Below are 15,587 nucleotides of genomic sequence, written 5' to 3'. Positions count from 1 at the left end.
ATTGAAAACCCATAATCAAGGCAAGTAATTTGAACAGCAATATAACAGCAGATAACTTAATGGAAACAAGGCTGGGAATTGGAACTGGTTAGGAGATAATAAATGTAAGCAACTGAGCAAATTGGATATGAATGTGCTGATTCTAGTAGGAACCTGATAATATATACGTATAAAACTAAGCCTTCCTGTTAGCTTGGAGAAATGGGGGCAGGAGGAGGAAACCTGCAAAGTCTCAGCCCATCTTCGCAGTATTCCTAGAGATTTATAAAGGTTTGTTTTTATAGCCTGGAGGCATCCATCACAAAATGATCTCCTCTCTTAATTCAACCTTTCAGATGCATGTTAAAATTGCACAGCTAGGAAGTAAAAGGCCAGACAGCATCACAATCGCTGTTCTGGCAAATGTTGGAATAATGTGCACAGACAGTGTAATATTTATTAAGCTGCGTGCTTTTTCTACGGAAAAGTAGAAGTTAAGAATAGTCAAGTGACATTGACATAGCCATGCTGATGTTGCCATGGAAACCATAGGGATTTTTTTCTGTTGTTTTAAATACTGTTACTCTTCTCATGGTCATAGTTATTTATTTATTTATTTATTATTCCTTTGGTTTTTAATTAAAGGAGCATCACCATGAAATCTAATAATTTTTCCAAGTTCATGTAAAACCAGGAACTGAGCTGAGCTTCACTGGGATTTGCCCAGTATGTTTTTTTTTTTTTTTTCTAAAAATACTTCTTCCCTCTCGCTGAAAGGCCCAAATAGATAAATCTCATCTGGCCCCCTAGGAAAGACAGCGAATGCGATTAAACCGACGGACAGGAGGGTGAACAGAAGGGAAACAATGCGTACCTCTCTTCCAGTTTTTGGTGGCATCATCTTGGATATTGCTTAAAATCCAAGATGTTTTTATTCCTTTCCCATCTGATCTGCCATTTCAGATGTTATATGTCTCTGAATCTGTTTGCTGAGTGCTCTGCACAAAGCCTATGGCAGGGCCTGTCAGCGCTGAGTCAGTGCTCGGTTCTGCTCTGTAATTTTCGCTCTATTTGATTGAGTCTTTCTTGAACAGTCCATCTGTCTAAACTTACCAAATGTTGATGCTGTTTACTTTTGCTATTCTTTCCAATATTCAAGTTAGTCAAAAAAAATTATTTGCTTTTCCATATAAACCTTAAAAAAAAAAAAAAAAAAAAAAAAAAAGAGAGAGAGAGAAAATCTGTATGGCTTTCTCTGACTGCCTGAGACCTAAACCTATCTGATGCTGGTTGCCACGCGCCCTGAATCCCTGCTTTGCAGTGGTTTCCACTGTGAAACTTTCCCTTTTTTTTAAATGTATATTGTTGCCCATCTCAATGGGGATAGATGTGTGTGTTGGCTACCTGTTAGAGCATTGAGACAGTGCTAACTCTGCTCTACTTCCCGCTGCAGCAATATGTAGTTGGGCTCATGCTACATTTAGCCGGTGTTTGTTCTCTTTCTGCCAGGTTCTTCTTTACAACCTGGAAACAAGTCAGTGTCTAAAGAAGCTAGGCAACTCGATGGGTGACTTCACATGCGTCAACCTCCAGGACAGTCCTCCAAACATGCTCGTTACAGGCAATAAAGACAGAAGGTAGGTACTACCAAGAGCTGTAACCCTTCTCAAATTAGCTTACTTCCTGTCCTGCTGTCCTACATCTGGACCTGCTAGAATTTGTTTCTCCTCTAATGTTTCAAATGCAGCCTGCGTGAACTTCAGGAACAAAATATTAGGTAATAGTTGGATGTGGCTGCCAGTTTGCTTTGTTTCAGAAAGCTCCATGGGAAGACTTGCTTTTTAAGCCATTTGGTGGACGCAGTTGGTGTACAGCCCAGCGAGACCACTTGGAATATCTTCCACTTCCCCACCACCACCCGCAAAATTAGTTTGGCATTTAAAAGCTCACTTTCTGATATTAAAAAAATAACCTAAGGGATGAATCATGTAGGATGAGATGGGTCCGTCTGCCAAATGATGTCAAGAGTGTATTTCGGAACACTGTGATGTCCCTCAGGTGACAAAAAAAAAAAAAAAGAGACTTTCATATGAACAGATTCCAGCTTCTATTTAGCTGATTAGCAGCTTTCTCTTTAACTCCTTGGCTTGGGGAGTAGGATTTTCCCTGCACAATATCTGGTGCCAGGAATGGACGCGCTGGGAACAGTCAGTGCGAAAGGATTAAAGTGCTTAAAAAGACCCTTTGAGTCCAATTTTTAGGTTTTCTTTTTTGGCTAGTTATTTGTGGGGTCTGATCCAGTGCACCAAAGGAGATGTGGGATGGCGAGGAGCCAGTCTCTAATGGTTCCCTGTTCCTTCCCTCCTCCTTTCTGCACTGGGCATCAGGCTGCAGGTGGTGGTGTGGTGTGGCGGTGGGTATCAGATTGTAAGGCGGATACTTCCCTTTGCCAAATCCCAGACCTCTGTCCCGCCAGTGCAGCAGCTTGCAAAAATGATTATTTTGTCAAACAGCTTTTTTCCTTCTCTGTGAATAGGCAGTGGAATCAAACCTCACACTTCCTCAGCAAAGAGGATAAAGGAAATATCTGAAGTTTGATAGGAGTAATTGAATCCTTGAGAGTTTTTTTTCCCCCTCTAAAAGCAGATAATTCATTTTTCAAAGCACCCCAGTAAAACTACCTGCAATTCTAATCTTTCCCACAATGATGAGAGAGTAGATAAAGTTAATATCCTTTAAGTGAGATTTAAAATTTACTCCCTTTATATCAGAGTAAATGTCTTGCCCTTTCCCCTCCAGAAAGCTTTTCTGTTGTTCAGCTCAAGCATTGACCGAGTTCAGGGGTTGGCCATCACTAAAATAACAAGGGGTTAGGAATCAATAGTTCAGCAAATAACTTTGGCATCCAGGAGACAGGACCATGTGTATGTCAAAGGTCAGTTTCTCCTGCAGTGTTGCATGAAAGGTATTAATATATGTGGTGGGCATCTACAGGTGGGACGTAACTGAAACCTCCATAGCCCTGTTATGTAGCAAGTCTACTAAATAGAGACCTTGTCACGTGGCCACTGGGAAGATGTCTTGCTGGAATTAAATATAGCACTTCCAAAATGTTGCTGGCATATGCTGTTCTGTTAGTCAAAGCTATGATTTTGAAAAGTATGATGGATGATCCCATTGAAGTAACATGTTTTTGGTAGGACCTATGAAAATCTCAAAAAATATTTCTGAAGCATTGGCAATTTATTTGATTACTTAGCTGTGCTTCACGCTGGTACAAGATCTGGTAATAGGGAGTGTGTGCTGATACACTGCACAACAGCAGCCTTTTTCTTGGTGGGACCCAACAAAGCGAGTAAGTAGCATTGGGAGAGCAAGTATGGTAAACCCAGTGTTACACCATTACTGAAAAGTGTGGATCAGAACATGTATTCCATCCTCTCCTAAAGGCAAGTGAGCTTACTGCACAAATACTCAAACAGGAGAGTCAAAGCCCGGGCACAAGAAGGCTTTCCTTACAGCTCCCTTGAACTAGGATGCATCTGATGTGCTCCCACTGAGCCCAGCTGCTGAGGCAGGAGATGGAGGGCCATGCCAGGTCTGCATCAGAGCATCACATTAGATTTGCAAAATGCTTTCCTTTTTTTTTTTTTTTTTTTTTAAACAAAACAAAAAAAAACATCTGAGCAACTCAAGTGTGCCTGTAATTCTTCCAGGGGTGTGCCAGAATGGACACCTGCCTGAAACCTGGGTCCTTGCTAATGAAATAACCAGGACACAATCAGATCTTTGTTTCCAACTGTGCTTACCAAACAGAAGAAGCTTTGATTGTCACACAGAACACATGCAGCAAGACAGGGAGAGCGCTGAGTGTGAACACTTCCAAAACGCTCCGTCCTTACCCAAAGCACAGCTCTAATGTGTAGCCAAAGCTTTTCTCTGCTGGATTTGGAGTAAGCAAGAAGTCCTTTTCGCCATCAGCAACTGTTGTGAGGGGGATTTCCTAAGGGTGAGTGCAGAGCCACACAAAGTGTGCTCCTCGCTCAGTTCCAGCATGTTTTTTCTGCGTGTCAGATGGATGTTGCTCTGTTGGAGTTTTGGACTGTTCTGCAGCCTTTTATTTCAGTTGCTGAAATGTGTTATTAGTAAAATCATATGATGCAATCTCCATTTGAGAAAGGAAAAGGAAAGACTTGCAACACCATTAGGATCATAGCGGCGGTATTGAACAAAATACAGTTAATGTATTGGAACAAGTATGTTTTGGCCTTTTTTTGAATTAATGTGTACCTGATGGTTTCATTCTTGATAGCCCTCAGCTGGGAGGAACTTTCTCTGGCTTCTTTTCAGCTGAGATCAGTATTTCCCCTTTACTTCTGTTTTCACTCACTGCATTTTTTTATTCTCTCATGCACTTTGCTTTATCTCTTAGTCTTGATACATAAGGATCAGAAAACGTACTCTTTGTGGTATGTACTGGGTTTAAAACTTAACACCATTAGCTTTATTCTTGTGGACTTGTTGCACTCGTTGAAATCTTAAGCTCTTTTTCTGAAGTTCTGCTTCATTAAACATGGTCTTATCTTCAATAAGTCTCTCCTCAAACTCTTAGTTCAATAACTTTTGAAACTCAGATGTACCTAAAAGGTGCCCAAAGTCACTAGGAGCGTTTTTGAAACCTTTTCCAGAAGAGATACTGTCTGCTGGGTACTTGTGGATGGCTCCGTTTCAGTATTGGTGATCAACTCAAGAGTACAAACCTGTAGAAACCTTGATTTGTCTCTTGATTTGCTGCACACTTAGTCACTTCCTTGATCTTCCTAATAATAGTTTGTCCTTTCCTTGATGTTTGTAATATTATTATCCCTAGGCCTTAGCAGATATAGGTTAGGTACTGAGAGGTAGGGTATGTTAGAGGTATGCCAAATACATGATCCTTTATGCCTCACAGTATTGCTAATGGTTTGAGGGGAACAGACTTAGGGGAGCTTTCTTAAAATTTCACTTACTGTTTCTTTCACTTATGACTTGCAAAGAGACAGCAAGAGCCTGAACGTTGGGAGAAGTCTGCATTAAAAACATCGTTGATAATAGCTGTCCAAGTGAAAATGCACAAAAAAGTGTCAAGCTGCTACTGAGTGAGCTGGTGCTGTGGAAAGACCTCAGCCAGGACCTCCTCTCCTACACAGTATTTCAAGTGATTCCTGTAAAAATATTCCTTTTCTCTGCAAAAGACCTGGTGAATTGCTGGTTGTTCAGTTTGGTTGAAAATACACTTAATATCTCAAGTCCACATGGAACAGAGATGCAGTAAAAGCTGCCTTTGGCGGGTAAAACCGTTGGATTAAGCAGCAGCTGACTGTGTTGGGATCCTGGCCCTGCAGTGAAGGTGGGATTACACTGCTGTGAAAGCAGGGTAGCTGTCCTGGCCTTACTTTCACAACCTAAAACGTACCATCATCTCAGGACCTGCAGGCTGCAGATCCACAGCCGCTTTTATCTGTCCTTAATCTGCTTCCATTTAGGGTCAGGGTGTACGACCTCCGCAAAAGCGAATCGCTGTGCTCCCTCTATGCCCACCGGTTAGGGGTGTCTGCGGTACAGATGGATGACTGGAAGATTGTCAGCGGAGGAGAAGAGGGCATGGTCTGCGTGTGGGATCAGCGGATGGGCACCAAGCTCTGGGAAACACATGCCAGGTAACTTGGTCTACACAGGGTCTTATGCAAGGTTTTTTGTCAGGTCTGGCAGACAGGAGGAATGTGGGAATGGGATGATCCAGGACCAAAATAACATGCCCACGTCTAAAGCTTCAGAGAGTTCTGTTTGTTTTCATGTGAATTGGAAATCCAAGCAGTTGCATCCCTGCTTGGATTCATGTGTGTGTATCTGTGCACCATGAGCTTTCAGAAGGTTTTTACTTCTTGGTTAAAAAGAGTGCTCCAGCCAGGGAAGGGAGAATGAAAGCTTTTTCTCCCCCTGGATTTTCCATAGAGCTCAGTTGGCATCTTCATGGAATCATAGAATGGCTTGGGTTGGAAGGGACCTCAAAGATCATCTAGTTCCAACCCCCAAAGAAGAAAACTTCCACCAGAGGACTGATTTTCCCCTAAACTCTCCTCTGCCTTTTCTGTGTTACTTCCAAGGACTTGGCTGCTGCTGCTTTTCCTCTGCTCCTTCCCTGACACGCCCCCCCCCTCCCCAAGCACCTTTAGACCTCAGCTTCTTCTCTCTGCCCCATCTTCAACAAGTGTTTTACTTTATCAGTGTCAACCAGTATTTACTTTATACTTGGGTTTAAAACACTGGACTTCTGGCTGTTGTAACTGGTTCTGGCTGTCTCTGTTCTCTGCACCCTGGTACAGTACCTGAGCTTCTGTTCACCTCCTTCGTGCATTCCCTTAGCAGTAACGAGCGAAGCCAGATTGGGATTTCAACTCGGGGACGCTGATAAGAGAGTAACAGTTTGTACTGAAAGCACAAAATGTTCAGTGCTGAAAGTACAAGCTGAGATCAGTACCCTGGAATTGACAGAAGACTGTTAGTTGCTACAAGTCACAATTTTCTGATCAAGATAAAATTCCCAGTGAGTATGCTTTGTCTGAATGAAGACCGCAAGGATTTAGCCACTGAGTGATACCCTGTTCGTAATAAAATGAACAGATACATCCTGTTGTTTTTTTTTCTTTTAATGCCTCTTCCCCACAGAGGAGGTAGATGAGGTATTTACAGTCAGAGAAGTTCAAGTTGGAGTTGTCATTGATTAATAGCAGGTATCTCCTTCTCTTTTGACCCCATGGATTACAAAGCCCAATGTGATGCAGCCGATGCATTAAGGACAATATTGCATTGATTATCTCCTGGAGCAGCACTAATGAGCATGCCAAGAAGGAGGGCAAGCAGGGCATATCTGCTGAGCTTTGGTGTGGAGGGGAAAATGTACTCAAAGTGAAACCATTAGGTTAAACGTTTAAAATACTGTTTAATCTATATAGGACTCGGAAAGGAGCACTTCAATCAAAAAGGCCTTCATAGACCAAAGAGGTGTGCGAGTTGTTATCCATGCCAAGAGCCGGTGTCATGAATGGAAAGTGAGGGCAGAAGCAGGGGAGAGGACAGGAGGAAGGTTAGGGCCGTGGAGATGAGCCTGATGAGTTACCCCTACCTGAACAGCAAACGCTGGTTCAGGGTTGGTTTATTCACCGATGAAGGGGACAGGAAAGACCAGCCCTCGTAGCCTGTGTGCCACAGAGTGCATTTCTAAATCAGCCCTCGCTTGGTGCTTGGGTTGGGGCTGCGAGGTCCTGGCTGAGCAGCTCGCTTTGGGAAGCACCCTGCTCGTCCCTGGGCCGTGCTGCTGCGGTGCTTGAAGCAGCAAGGCAAGCAGGCAGCCCGGATCCGGCATGGCCTGCGTGCTGCCAAGCGTCGGCGATATTTTCTGGCCTGTATTCTGGTAGTCCACTAGATGGTGATAAAAGCTGTGTTTATCTGCTTCAGACAGAAGGAGAGGAGCCAAAGGTGCAGCTTCCCAGCTTCTGACCATAGAGGGGGCACTGATGGGGATGAATTCTTGTTTAATCCAGAGCAAATCCATTACTGCGCTTGGATTTTAAGAGTCTAATGCAAGTGGCATCTCACTCAGTGCTGTGGTTTATTTTTCAGACATCCAGTCCGCTATATATGGTTTAATTCCCATAGCCTCATCACTGCAAACATCCCCGATGAGAAGACTCCCCGAGGCGCCAGCATCACGGATGATGACCTTACTGCGCACCGCAAGTGAGTAAGGCAGCTCTGAAGGGTAGGAGTTTTGGCACTGCGAAGATCAGCTTTATTAGATGTTTAAAAATGGCACAATAAGCACCTGACTCATCAACCAGAGCAGTAACAGAGAGGCATGGCATGTTTAAAAAAGAGAGAGAGAGAGAGAGAGAGAGAGAGAGAGAGAAGACTTTCAAAACAGTTGATGAATTGGCTGTTTACTTCTAAATGCACACAAAAAAATGCATTTCATTTTTCAGCAGGTGAATGTAAAGGCCACTGAAGCCAGACAGGGAACAGAGCCCTTCCCTTGCTTGACTAATATTACTAATGATGTCTCCTCCTGAAGGAAAGCTGCTGGTGTTTAAACTCCAGGTTTTAATATTTGCATCTCAGATGGATGTTAGCATGTCTAATTGAACTATCAAACTACAATGTACTTCCTTCCCCCGTCCTGAATAGATGAGAAATGTTTCAGCAGATGACAGTTATGTCTCTGCGTTGCTAAATTCAGCGTTCAGTGTTTGTTGCCAGGGCTTGGTGGGGTCCCTGCAAGGAGGCAGGAGGGAGTTCTCTCATGTCGAATCTGCACAGATAGCCCCAGCACAGAAGGGATGGGGTTTTATATTCATCTTCTGAAGCACTGAATTTTGGTCTTTTCTAGCAGTTTCTAACTCTAATCTAATCTAATTTGCCCTGCTAAAATATATGATTAAGCTAGCATGCTGTGGTGTCCTGGTTGTGTTTTGCACAGGCATCGAGGAATCATCTATGCCTACGAGTTCTCAGTGGACCAGCTGGCTGTAGAAAGCGTCCTTCCTATTTGCCGCTCCTCCTACGATGAAGTGACTGGCTACAACTACAACATTGGCCTTGCAGTTCCCTACGATAACATTTAGGTAACTCACTTCACTTGGCTTCGGTGGTCCAGCCCTCTGCCAAGTCCGTGGCTGTAGGCAAAGAGGAGGTTCACGAGGGACAAATGCCAAAAAGATTGCACGGGCCGCAGGCGCATCAAAAGGGCTGAGTTTTACCCAAAAACCTGGGGCTGTGAACCAGAGCAGAGTATGACTTCACTAAAACATGTTGCTGTGCTGTTCAAAGGTCTGCTTGGTGGAACAGAGACCGACGATCGAACGGGAGCAGCATGCTTCGGTGCAAACAGACGTTCGTTCCCACTGCTTGAGGGGAAAAATGCCGCTGATCCCAGCTTGGCAGGGGACGTGGGCTGGTCAGGAAGCGAGAACCCAGAGTGGCAAACTGCTGAGATGGTGGGAGGCTGGGAGCACATCGAGGAGTTCATAGCCTGCAGATGCCTGCCCGTCCCAAGGGGAAAGGACAGGCATCTTGCTGAGCCCTACGTGATTGAAGTTTCTTCCTTTATAATGAGCTGCTCATTCTTCTTTTCCTTTGAGTGCATCAGAATGTGTCTAGAAACAGGAACATGCTCAGAGGGTTACGGTGTTTGGGTGAGCAGAGACCGATGGAGAGAGGGACATGAAGGTTGGCCTTGTCCAGACTGGGTGCCTGGAAACTCGGCAGGCCACACGTATCAAAATTATTTTAAAATGCGTAATTTTTTTAAAAGTCTCTAAAACCCTAGGTTAAATGTTTTCTGATTGTATATATGTACGTGTGTTTGACTTTTTGTTCTTAGGTCTCTTAGGGTGGAATAACCCCTGTGTACTGCCACACAAGGCCATCATGTCTCAGGTTAGTCCTAAGGTACTTTATTTGTTGGCTCATGCCTTCCGTGGCACCTGAAGGCTTTGGCTTGGCCTGGTGACCATCCTCACTGCTGAGCTGGCAATTGGTCATGTCAGTTTAATAAGCAGAGGGAATGAACTGCCTGCATTCCCCCTGCATTGTTAATTGGCACTAACGTTATAGAGAAGCACCAAGGCTGAGGGATAAGATGAGGGATACCTCGGGTGAAGTGAGGAGTAAGGATTTACCTTAATCACAGGCTGCGTGGAAATAGGTGGAGCCAGTTAGGCTGACCGAGACCTCAAGTCGTGTATGCATAGGTTTTGCTCCTGTAAAATTATTTTCTGGTTGTCATCTGCCATTGTGAATGTCCTGGTGCAAGCCGAGGCAATGTAAACCAAGTTTAAATTGAGTTAAATTTTATCAACTTTTTGCTGACTTAATGGAATCAGTTTGTAAGTACAATCTGTTAAATCAGCGTGAGGAAATCGGTGCCTGAGCTCGCAAGAGGGGCTGGCTGCACTGTCAAGCAGAAATTGCTTCAATGCTTCCTCTGGTCACTGAGGCAGCCCCTGGAGAGCTTTGTTCTGCCCTCCTCCTGCCTGGAAGAAGTATTTCAGGGCTCTTTACTGTGTTTGGCTTGGGGTGGTTCTCCATGACCCCTAGGCCAATCTTCACGTGTGTGTTTGTGCTTGAACAGTTAGTTTGTTCATGGTGATGGACTGATGTAAGAAGTGCAAGGGAGGAAGTCATTCTGGTCATTCTGTCTGACGAATAAATTTTTATCTTTTCAAGAAGTCTTTGGTCTCTTTTTTTTTCTTTTTCCTCCACCATTCTGGGAAGCCAGCTCCCCCCCCTTCATTCCTGGAACAGCCAGAAGTGTCACGAATGCATAGCTGGGACAAGAGCTTAGTTGAAACCTGACAAATAAATAACAGTTCCTGTAGCACAAGTAAGTTCTGGGATTGCTCAAGCCTTGTGTCTTTTGATGTGGCTGAACACAGAAAGCTTCCGCCTTTATTGTTCTCCTTGCCTCAGTGTTGTGACCCCATGCCCTGTCTCACTTTAGTACATCCTCGGCTCGTTAAGCCGCTGACTCTCCTTATCTGGCCTTGTTATCTCGGGGCAGCTTTGTTCTTTCTACATCTCCCTGCTGCACGCAGCAGATAAGTTTGCCTTGTGCCATCGTGGGTTTAGACCTTTTCTGGGCATCCACCTCCCCACTTCCCTCTCCTGCACTGCCAGGGGCGAGGATGTGTCTTTCTTGCTGTGCTGCTCCCTGGCAGGTGCTGAGCTGCTAGAAAATGGATGCAGCTGGATTGGTGGAGGTATCTGCTGGCTTACACAGAGAAGACCTCCTGTGATCAATTTGAGACCAAACGCCAACCCATTGGGGTACTGGAAGACTTGGGGTAACCTCCAGTGGAGAAAGAGAGTCCCTGTCCTGCCCGCTCTGGGTGCAGTCGCTCCGGGTGGGTCGGAGGGTGGTCCATTTTTCATGCCACTGGAATTTGTTTAGGAAAGTTGTACCACAGCAGAGGATTGTGTATATATTTAACTGGCATTCGTAATGCAAATGAGGGCACTTAGGCTGTTGGAGAGTATCCGTGATGGGAGTTTAATTTTTGATTCTGAAAAGGGATGATGTCCTACTTCAGTGGGTAGTCATTAATACTGTGCTGAAGTGGGTGCTGGAGTGCAGCAAATGCCGGTGCGACTGTTTAAATGTCAGCTAACCCTGGAGAAGATGCAAATGAAGTCTGTTCCTTAATAACTTCAAGAACGGCGTCGCCATCCAGTCTTCAGCAGAGAGAGCTGCTTAGTTTGGCTTTCGCAGCCGGGGCCTCCCTGGGGCTTGGTGCTACTGGTATGTGGTAGGCAGAGCCCTGCTGTGTCCCCTGGGCACAGGTTCTCACTCAGCGAGGGAACATCTCAGGTGGGTAGTACCTAGGCTGAGGCAAGGTTCAGGAGCTGCAGTCAGGGCACTTGGACCAGTGCTGTTGGCTCACCAGGGGCTGAAGGCTGATGTTGTTGCAGCAGGGGATGTTGGAGCCAGGCACCAGGCTGGTGGCTTGGGCAGCTGGGGACAGCTGAAGGAGGCATTCAAGGAGAACGTGAGGTACTTCCTCTCTGGACATGAGAAATGTTGGAGCATGAGTTTCTTCCCTCTTTTATCCAAAGGGAATACATGATCAAAGGGGGTGGCTGTGGCTGTATTGCAGCCGCCAGCTGCTTCCATGCGCCAGAGCTCTGCTTCAAGAAAAAAGGAGACGGGTGGTGCAGAGCGGAGCGGCCTTGCAGCAAAGGACAGAGGTAGGACACCCACAGCTCTAGTGCCATGCTGACAAAACAGCTCTCCTTTCATATACTACGGGCCCAGGGCACCACCAAAAACCCCACAGGAGTGTTTTGTGTCCTTGGCTGGGATGTGGCACGCTGTCCTTCCCCATCCTGGTGGGGAAACACATGTATCGATGCGCTGTGATGGTGGAAAACAAAACAAAAAAACTTTTTTCCCCTCTCTGCAGCCTTTCCCTTTCAATGACATTTGGCTGCTGCTTTCACTCTTCAGTGTCCCCAAAATCCTTCAGCTGCTGATTTTTCATTACATATTTCTAATGGCTCACTGCATACGAGCCAGCGCTGGCGTCCTCCCAGCCCCTGGTACCTTGGAGCCTTCCCTGCTGCCGAAGAGATGAGGCAGTGGTGGTTGCACACCCCTGCAGCAGCTGAAGTGCTGGTGGCTCAAGTGGTAGAAAGTAACAGGGAGAGTGCCTGTCCTGGACCAGGAATGGTGACATTGGCCCTTTATCCTGGTCCCCTGCTAGCAGCGAGGCTCCGGCTTCTCATCTCCAGCCCTGCTGTCCCTTTGATCTGCTCCCTGTAACCTTCCTCCTGCACGCTCCTCATCCTGTTTCCCATAGAGGAGACAAACACAAGAGAAGCAAAGCTGCAGTCGAGGTGCCCTGGGCTGCTCCATGCTGCCCTTTTTGCACCCTAAGGAAGCAGCTGGGCACAGATAATTAACTCAAGGGCTATAAATAACCCTTATCGACACCCTTCGGTCCTGCCCCCTTCTGCTTGCTGCCTTTGCTGGCTGCAAGAAATGCTGATGCTCTAAGAAAACTGCTAGGGAGTTTTCTCCTGGGGCTGCAGGTTTTTTGTCGCTCCTTGCAGTGGTGCTGCACCCGCTGCGTGGGTCCTGGAAGAAAAGGATGGGGCGCGGAGCTGCAGCTGCTGGGGGGCAGCAGGGCCTTTTGCAGCATTTCTGTGGGAATTCCTCCAAGAGGAGGGGGAAAGGTGCATGGTCCTGAGCCCTGGGGGATCGGGGCTGGACGTTGGGCTCTTTGGTCCCTGGGGAGGAAAGGGAGCACTGAGGGTCTGGCGCAGCGAGGAGGAGGAGGGGTTCAGTCCCAGCTCCTGCAGCCGGCAGGTTGGACACTGAGGCTCTGCACAGGTTGATGCTGATGCCGATGCAGCCAGGGGTGAGCCCAGAAGGGGTCTGGAGGGTGACGGGGTTTGAGTCCTGCAGCCCCACAAACGCAGCCAAGGCTGTGGCTGCCCCCCACTACGCTGGAATCACTGGGAGCTCCATCACCGCCTGCCCAACACTCCCCAGCCCTTGCACCCAGGGCAAGCCCCACGTGCTGCCATCGTACCCCCACGGCACCAGCCTTGGTGGGACTTCAAGAAGGGGCCGGATCCGTCCCCTGCTGCCCCTGGAGCAGCGCAGGGCTCCCCGGGCCAGGGCTGCATTGCAGGGGGAGGCTGCGCCTGCTCCCACTGCTGCCTCCCCTTGCTGCAAGGGGGGGTCCCCCAGCTCCAGGGGCTGCCCATGCTCCAACGTGGTTCCCTTCCAGAGGGCAAAGCTGCAAAAACAGCCTCCAGTGGGGACAGACCTCCCAGCTGGACAGACGGATGCCGGCCGGGGCTGGTGCTGGCTCCAGGTGCGTGGCCGAGCCAGCAGCGTTTGCTCCTGGGCTGCTGGCTGCTTGCCGGGGCGGGGGCTATTTCCATGTCACTGGGGGAAGCTATTTTTGAAAATAATAATAAAAAACAAAACCAGTAACAAATCTTTCCAGCTTTTCTAAAAATAACCACTGCCCTTTCCCCCCCCCCCACCCCCCCCCCCCTGCCTTCCCAGCTCGGGCTGCCTTAGAGACGGCAATCTGCCTCGAGCCACCCGGTTATTAATACCAGTAAACAACCCGTTATCTCCGGTGGCTTGTAGGAGCGGGAACATGTGGGGGCGGCAGCACCAGGCTGCTGGGAACCCTCATCCTGCAGCCTCGTGTGCCCGTGTCCCCACGTCCCTGCCCCACCGGGGGGACCGGGTGCAGCCGCGGTGGCAGATTAGGGTCGGAGCTGGGGCAGTCCTGGTGGAAAAAGTCACATTGTTTTAAGGGGAGAGCAGGGTTTTTGCAGGCTTCCTGTGCAGGGAGAAGTCCATCAGGCACCGGGTGCTGGCTGCATATTTCTCAGCAAAGAGTAAAAAGAGAAATATCTTTTATTAGAGATAAAAGCCTCTTATGTTTCTAGAGAGCAGAACGCGGCCCCGCTCGGGACAGGCACGCAGGCGGCTGCACCGCGCTCGGTGCTGCTGTGAAGACTTTGTCCTCCTCCTCCTCTTCGTCGTCCTCCTCCTTCTCCTCCTGCCCCTCGGGGGTCAGTAGCAGTGCGCGATGGTCTCCATGTTGAGGAAGCGGACGTGCATCTTGGTCTCGATGTCGATTCCCTGCCACATCTGCAAGGGGCTGGGGGTGAGCGGGGCCGGGCTCGGGCTCCTGGTGGGGAGCTGAGTGAGGCCACCAACCTTCAGGAAGTCTTCAAAGGTGATCCCCTCGTACACCTGGTCCGGGCCCTGTGTGCAGTGAGGGACAACATGTTACAGATGTGCCCATGGCACCTGCGGGTTGGTCCCTTGGGGCCACGGGACATGTCCCCATGGGTGCACAGCCCCAGCCCCACAACCAGCCCCAGACCAGCTCCCAGCCAGCGCAGCATCCCTGGGGCTGCAGGGAGCCGCCTGCTTTCTAAGCACCAAAGCAGTGAGCATGGTGCTCTTTGGGGTGCCCCACCCTAAGGTGCTCTCACATAGGGAAAAAATACAAACAAAACCCCCCAAAAGCTGCTGGCTGCAATAAAACCTCCTCAAGCCAAAGCCCTTTGGAGAGAGGCGGCGATGCTTGGGGCAGGACGGCCCCTTCTAGCCCCATTTTTTTGACACCCTCGCGGTAGAGCAAGGATCCTTCTCCCACCATTTGTCCCACACAGATGCTGGCTGCCTCCATCATGGCCCCGTCGGCGATGGAGCGCGCCGACTCCTTCTCCAGGTGGGGGTTCCCGGACAGCAGCTCCTCCACCACCTGCGGGGCAGCGGGTGAGGAGGGGGCCGGCACCGCTGAGGTCCCAGCCGTGTCCCCCCCCTTTCCACGTTACGTTTCGGTACTCCTGCAGCGTGATCTTCCCATCGTGGTCCGAGTCGTACATGTGGAAGAGGACTGGCAGGGACAGGAGGGGGGTGGCAGGGTCAGGTCCCCGCCATCCCACCGCCCCGCAGCCGCCCCGCGCTCGTGGCCGAGCCTCACATTTGAGTTTCTCTTTCCGGAAGCGATCCAGCTGCTCCTCGTCCATGTTCATCTCAATGGGTCTGAAGTAGGACATGATGGTCAGGAAGTCCTCGAAGTTTATCTCATCCGCCAGCCCCGACGACTCCTGCCGTAGGTTCCTGCCGAGAGCGGAGCTGCTGGGGATGGGCGAAGCCGCGAGCCCCTCACCCCATCCCTCCCCAAAGCTTTCGGGTCCCAGAGGCCCTGGTGCTGCTCAGCCACCATATCGTGTTGCTCAGAGCTGGCACCAGCTTTCCCCCAAGACTCAGCTTCAATTTCCATAATTTCCAGCCTGGCTCCATCTCAGCCCTCGGGGACGGGGGCTGCGCAGCCTGCCCTCAGCATCCCTCACGCAGGAGCTGGCCCCAGCCCTCCCCGCGGGGCCGGGGGTGCTCTTACCGCTTGTCAAAAAAGGCATGGACGATTTTGGCCCTGATGGGGTTGAACTCCAGGTCGGGGATGCTGTCAAAGTTCTCCTTGCTGCAAAGAACAACACAGAGACGGCGGGGGGGCGGGGGGGGGGGGGGGGGG

General features: G+C 48.8%; 2 protein-coding genes across 2 annotated transcripts in view; one reads left to right on the top strand and one right to left on the bottom strand.

The window, feature by feature from the left end:
• Positions 1-10,244, top strand: part of FBXW8 (F-box and WD repeat domain containing 8) — a 51,638-nt gene extending 41,394 nt beyond the window's left edge. The window contains exons 8-12 of the mRNA XM_035340460.1: positions 1,489-1,616; positions 5,505-5,678; positions 7,642-7,758; positions 8,495-8,639; positions 8,845-10,244. Of these exons, the coding sequence (XP_035196351.1) occupies positions 1,489-1,616; positions 5,505-5,678; positions 7,642-7,758; positions 8,495-8,639 (564 nt within the window). The 3' untranslated portion in view covers positions 8,845-10,244. The remainder of the gene's footprint in view (positions 1-1,488; positions 1,617-5,504; positions 5,679-7,641; positions 7,759-8,494; positions 8,640-8,844) is intronic.
• Positions 10,245-13,936: 3,692 nt separating this feature from the next.
• The window catches only part of TESC (tescalcin), a 2,253-nt gene continuing 602 nt past the window's right edge, over positions 13,937-15,587 (bottom strand). The window contains exons 2-7 of the mRNA XM_035340898.1: positions 15,456-15,573; positions 15,036-15,175; positions 14,887-14,948; positions 14,706-14,813; positions 14,261-14,308; positions 13,937-14,191 (exon numbers count right to left, since the gene is read on the bottom strand). Of these exons, the coding sequence (XP_035196789.1) occupies positions 14,114-14,191; positions 14,261-14,308; positions 14,706-14,813; positions 14,887-14,948; positions 15,036-15,175; positions 15,456-15,573 (554 nt within the window). The 3' untranslated portion in view covers positions 13,937-14,113. The remainder of the gene's footprint in view (positions 14,192-14,260; positions 14,309-14,705; positions 14,814-14,886; positions 14,949-15,035; positions 15,176-15,455; positions 15,574-15,587) is intronic.

Source organism: Oxyura jamaicensis, chromosome 15 (genome assembly GCF_011077185.1).
Source record: "Oxyura jamaicensis isolate SHBP4307 breed ruddy duck chromosome 15, BPBGC_Ojam_1.0, whole genome shotgun sequence".
In the NCBI taxonomy this organism is placed as follows: Eukaryota; Metazoa; Chordata; class Aves; order Anseriformes; family Anatidae; genus Oxyura; species Oxyura jamaicensis.
This window is presented reverse-complemented; position numbering and strand designations above follow the sequence as displayed.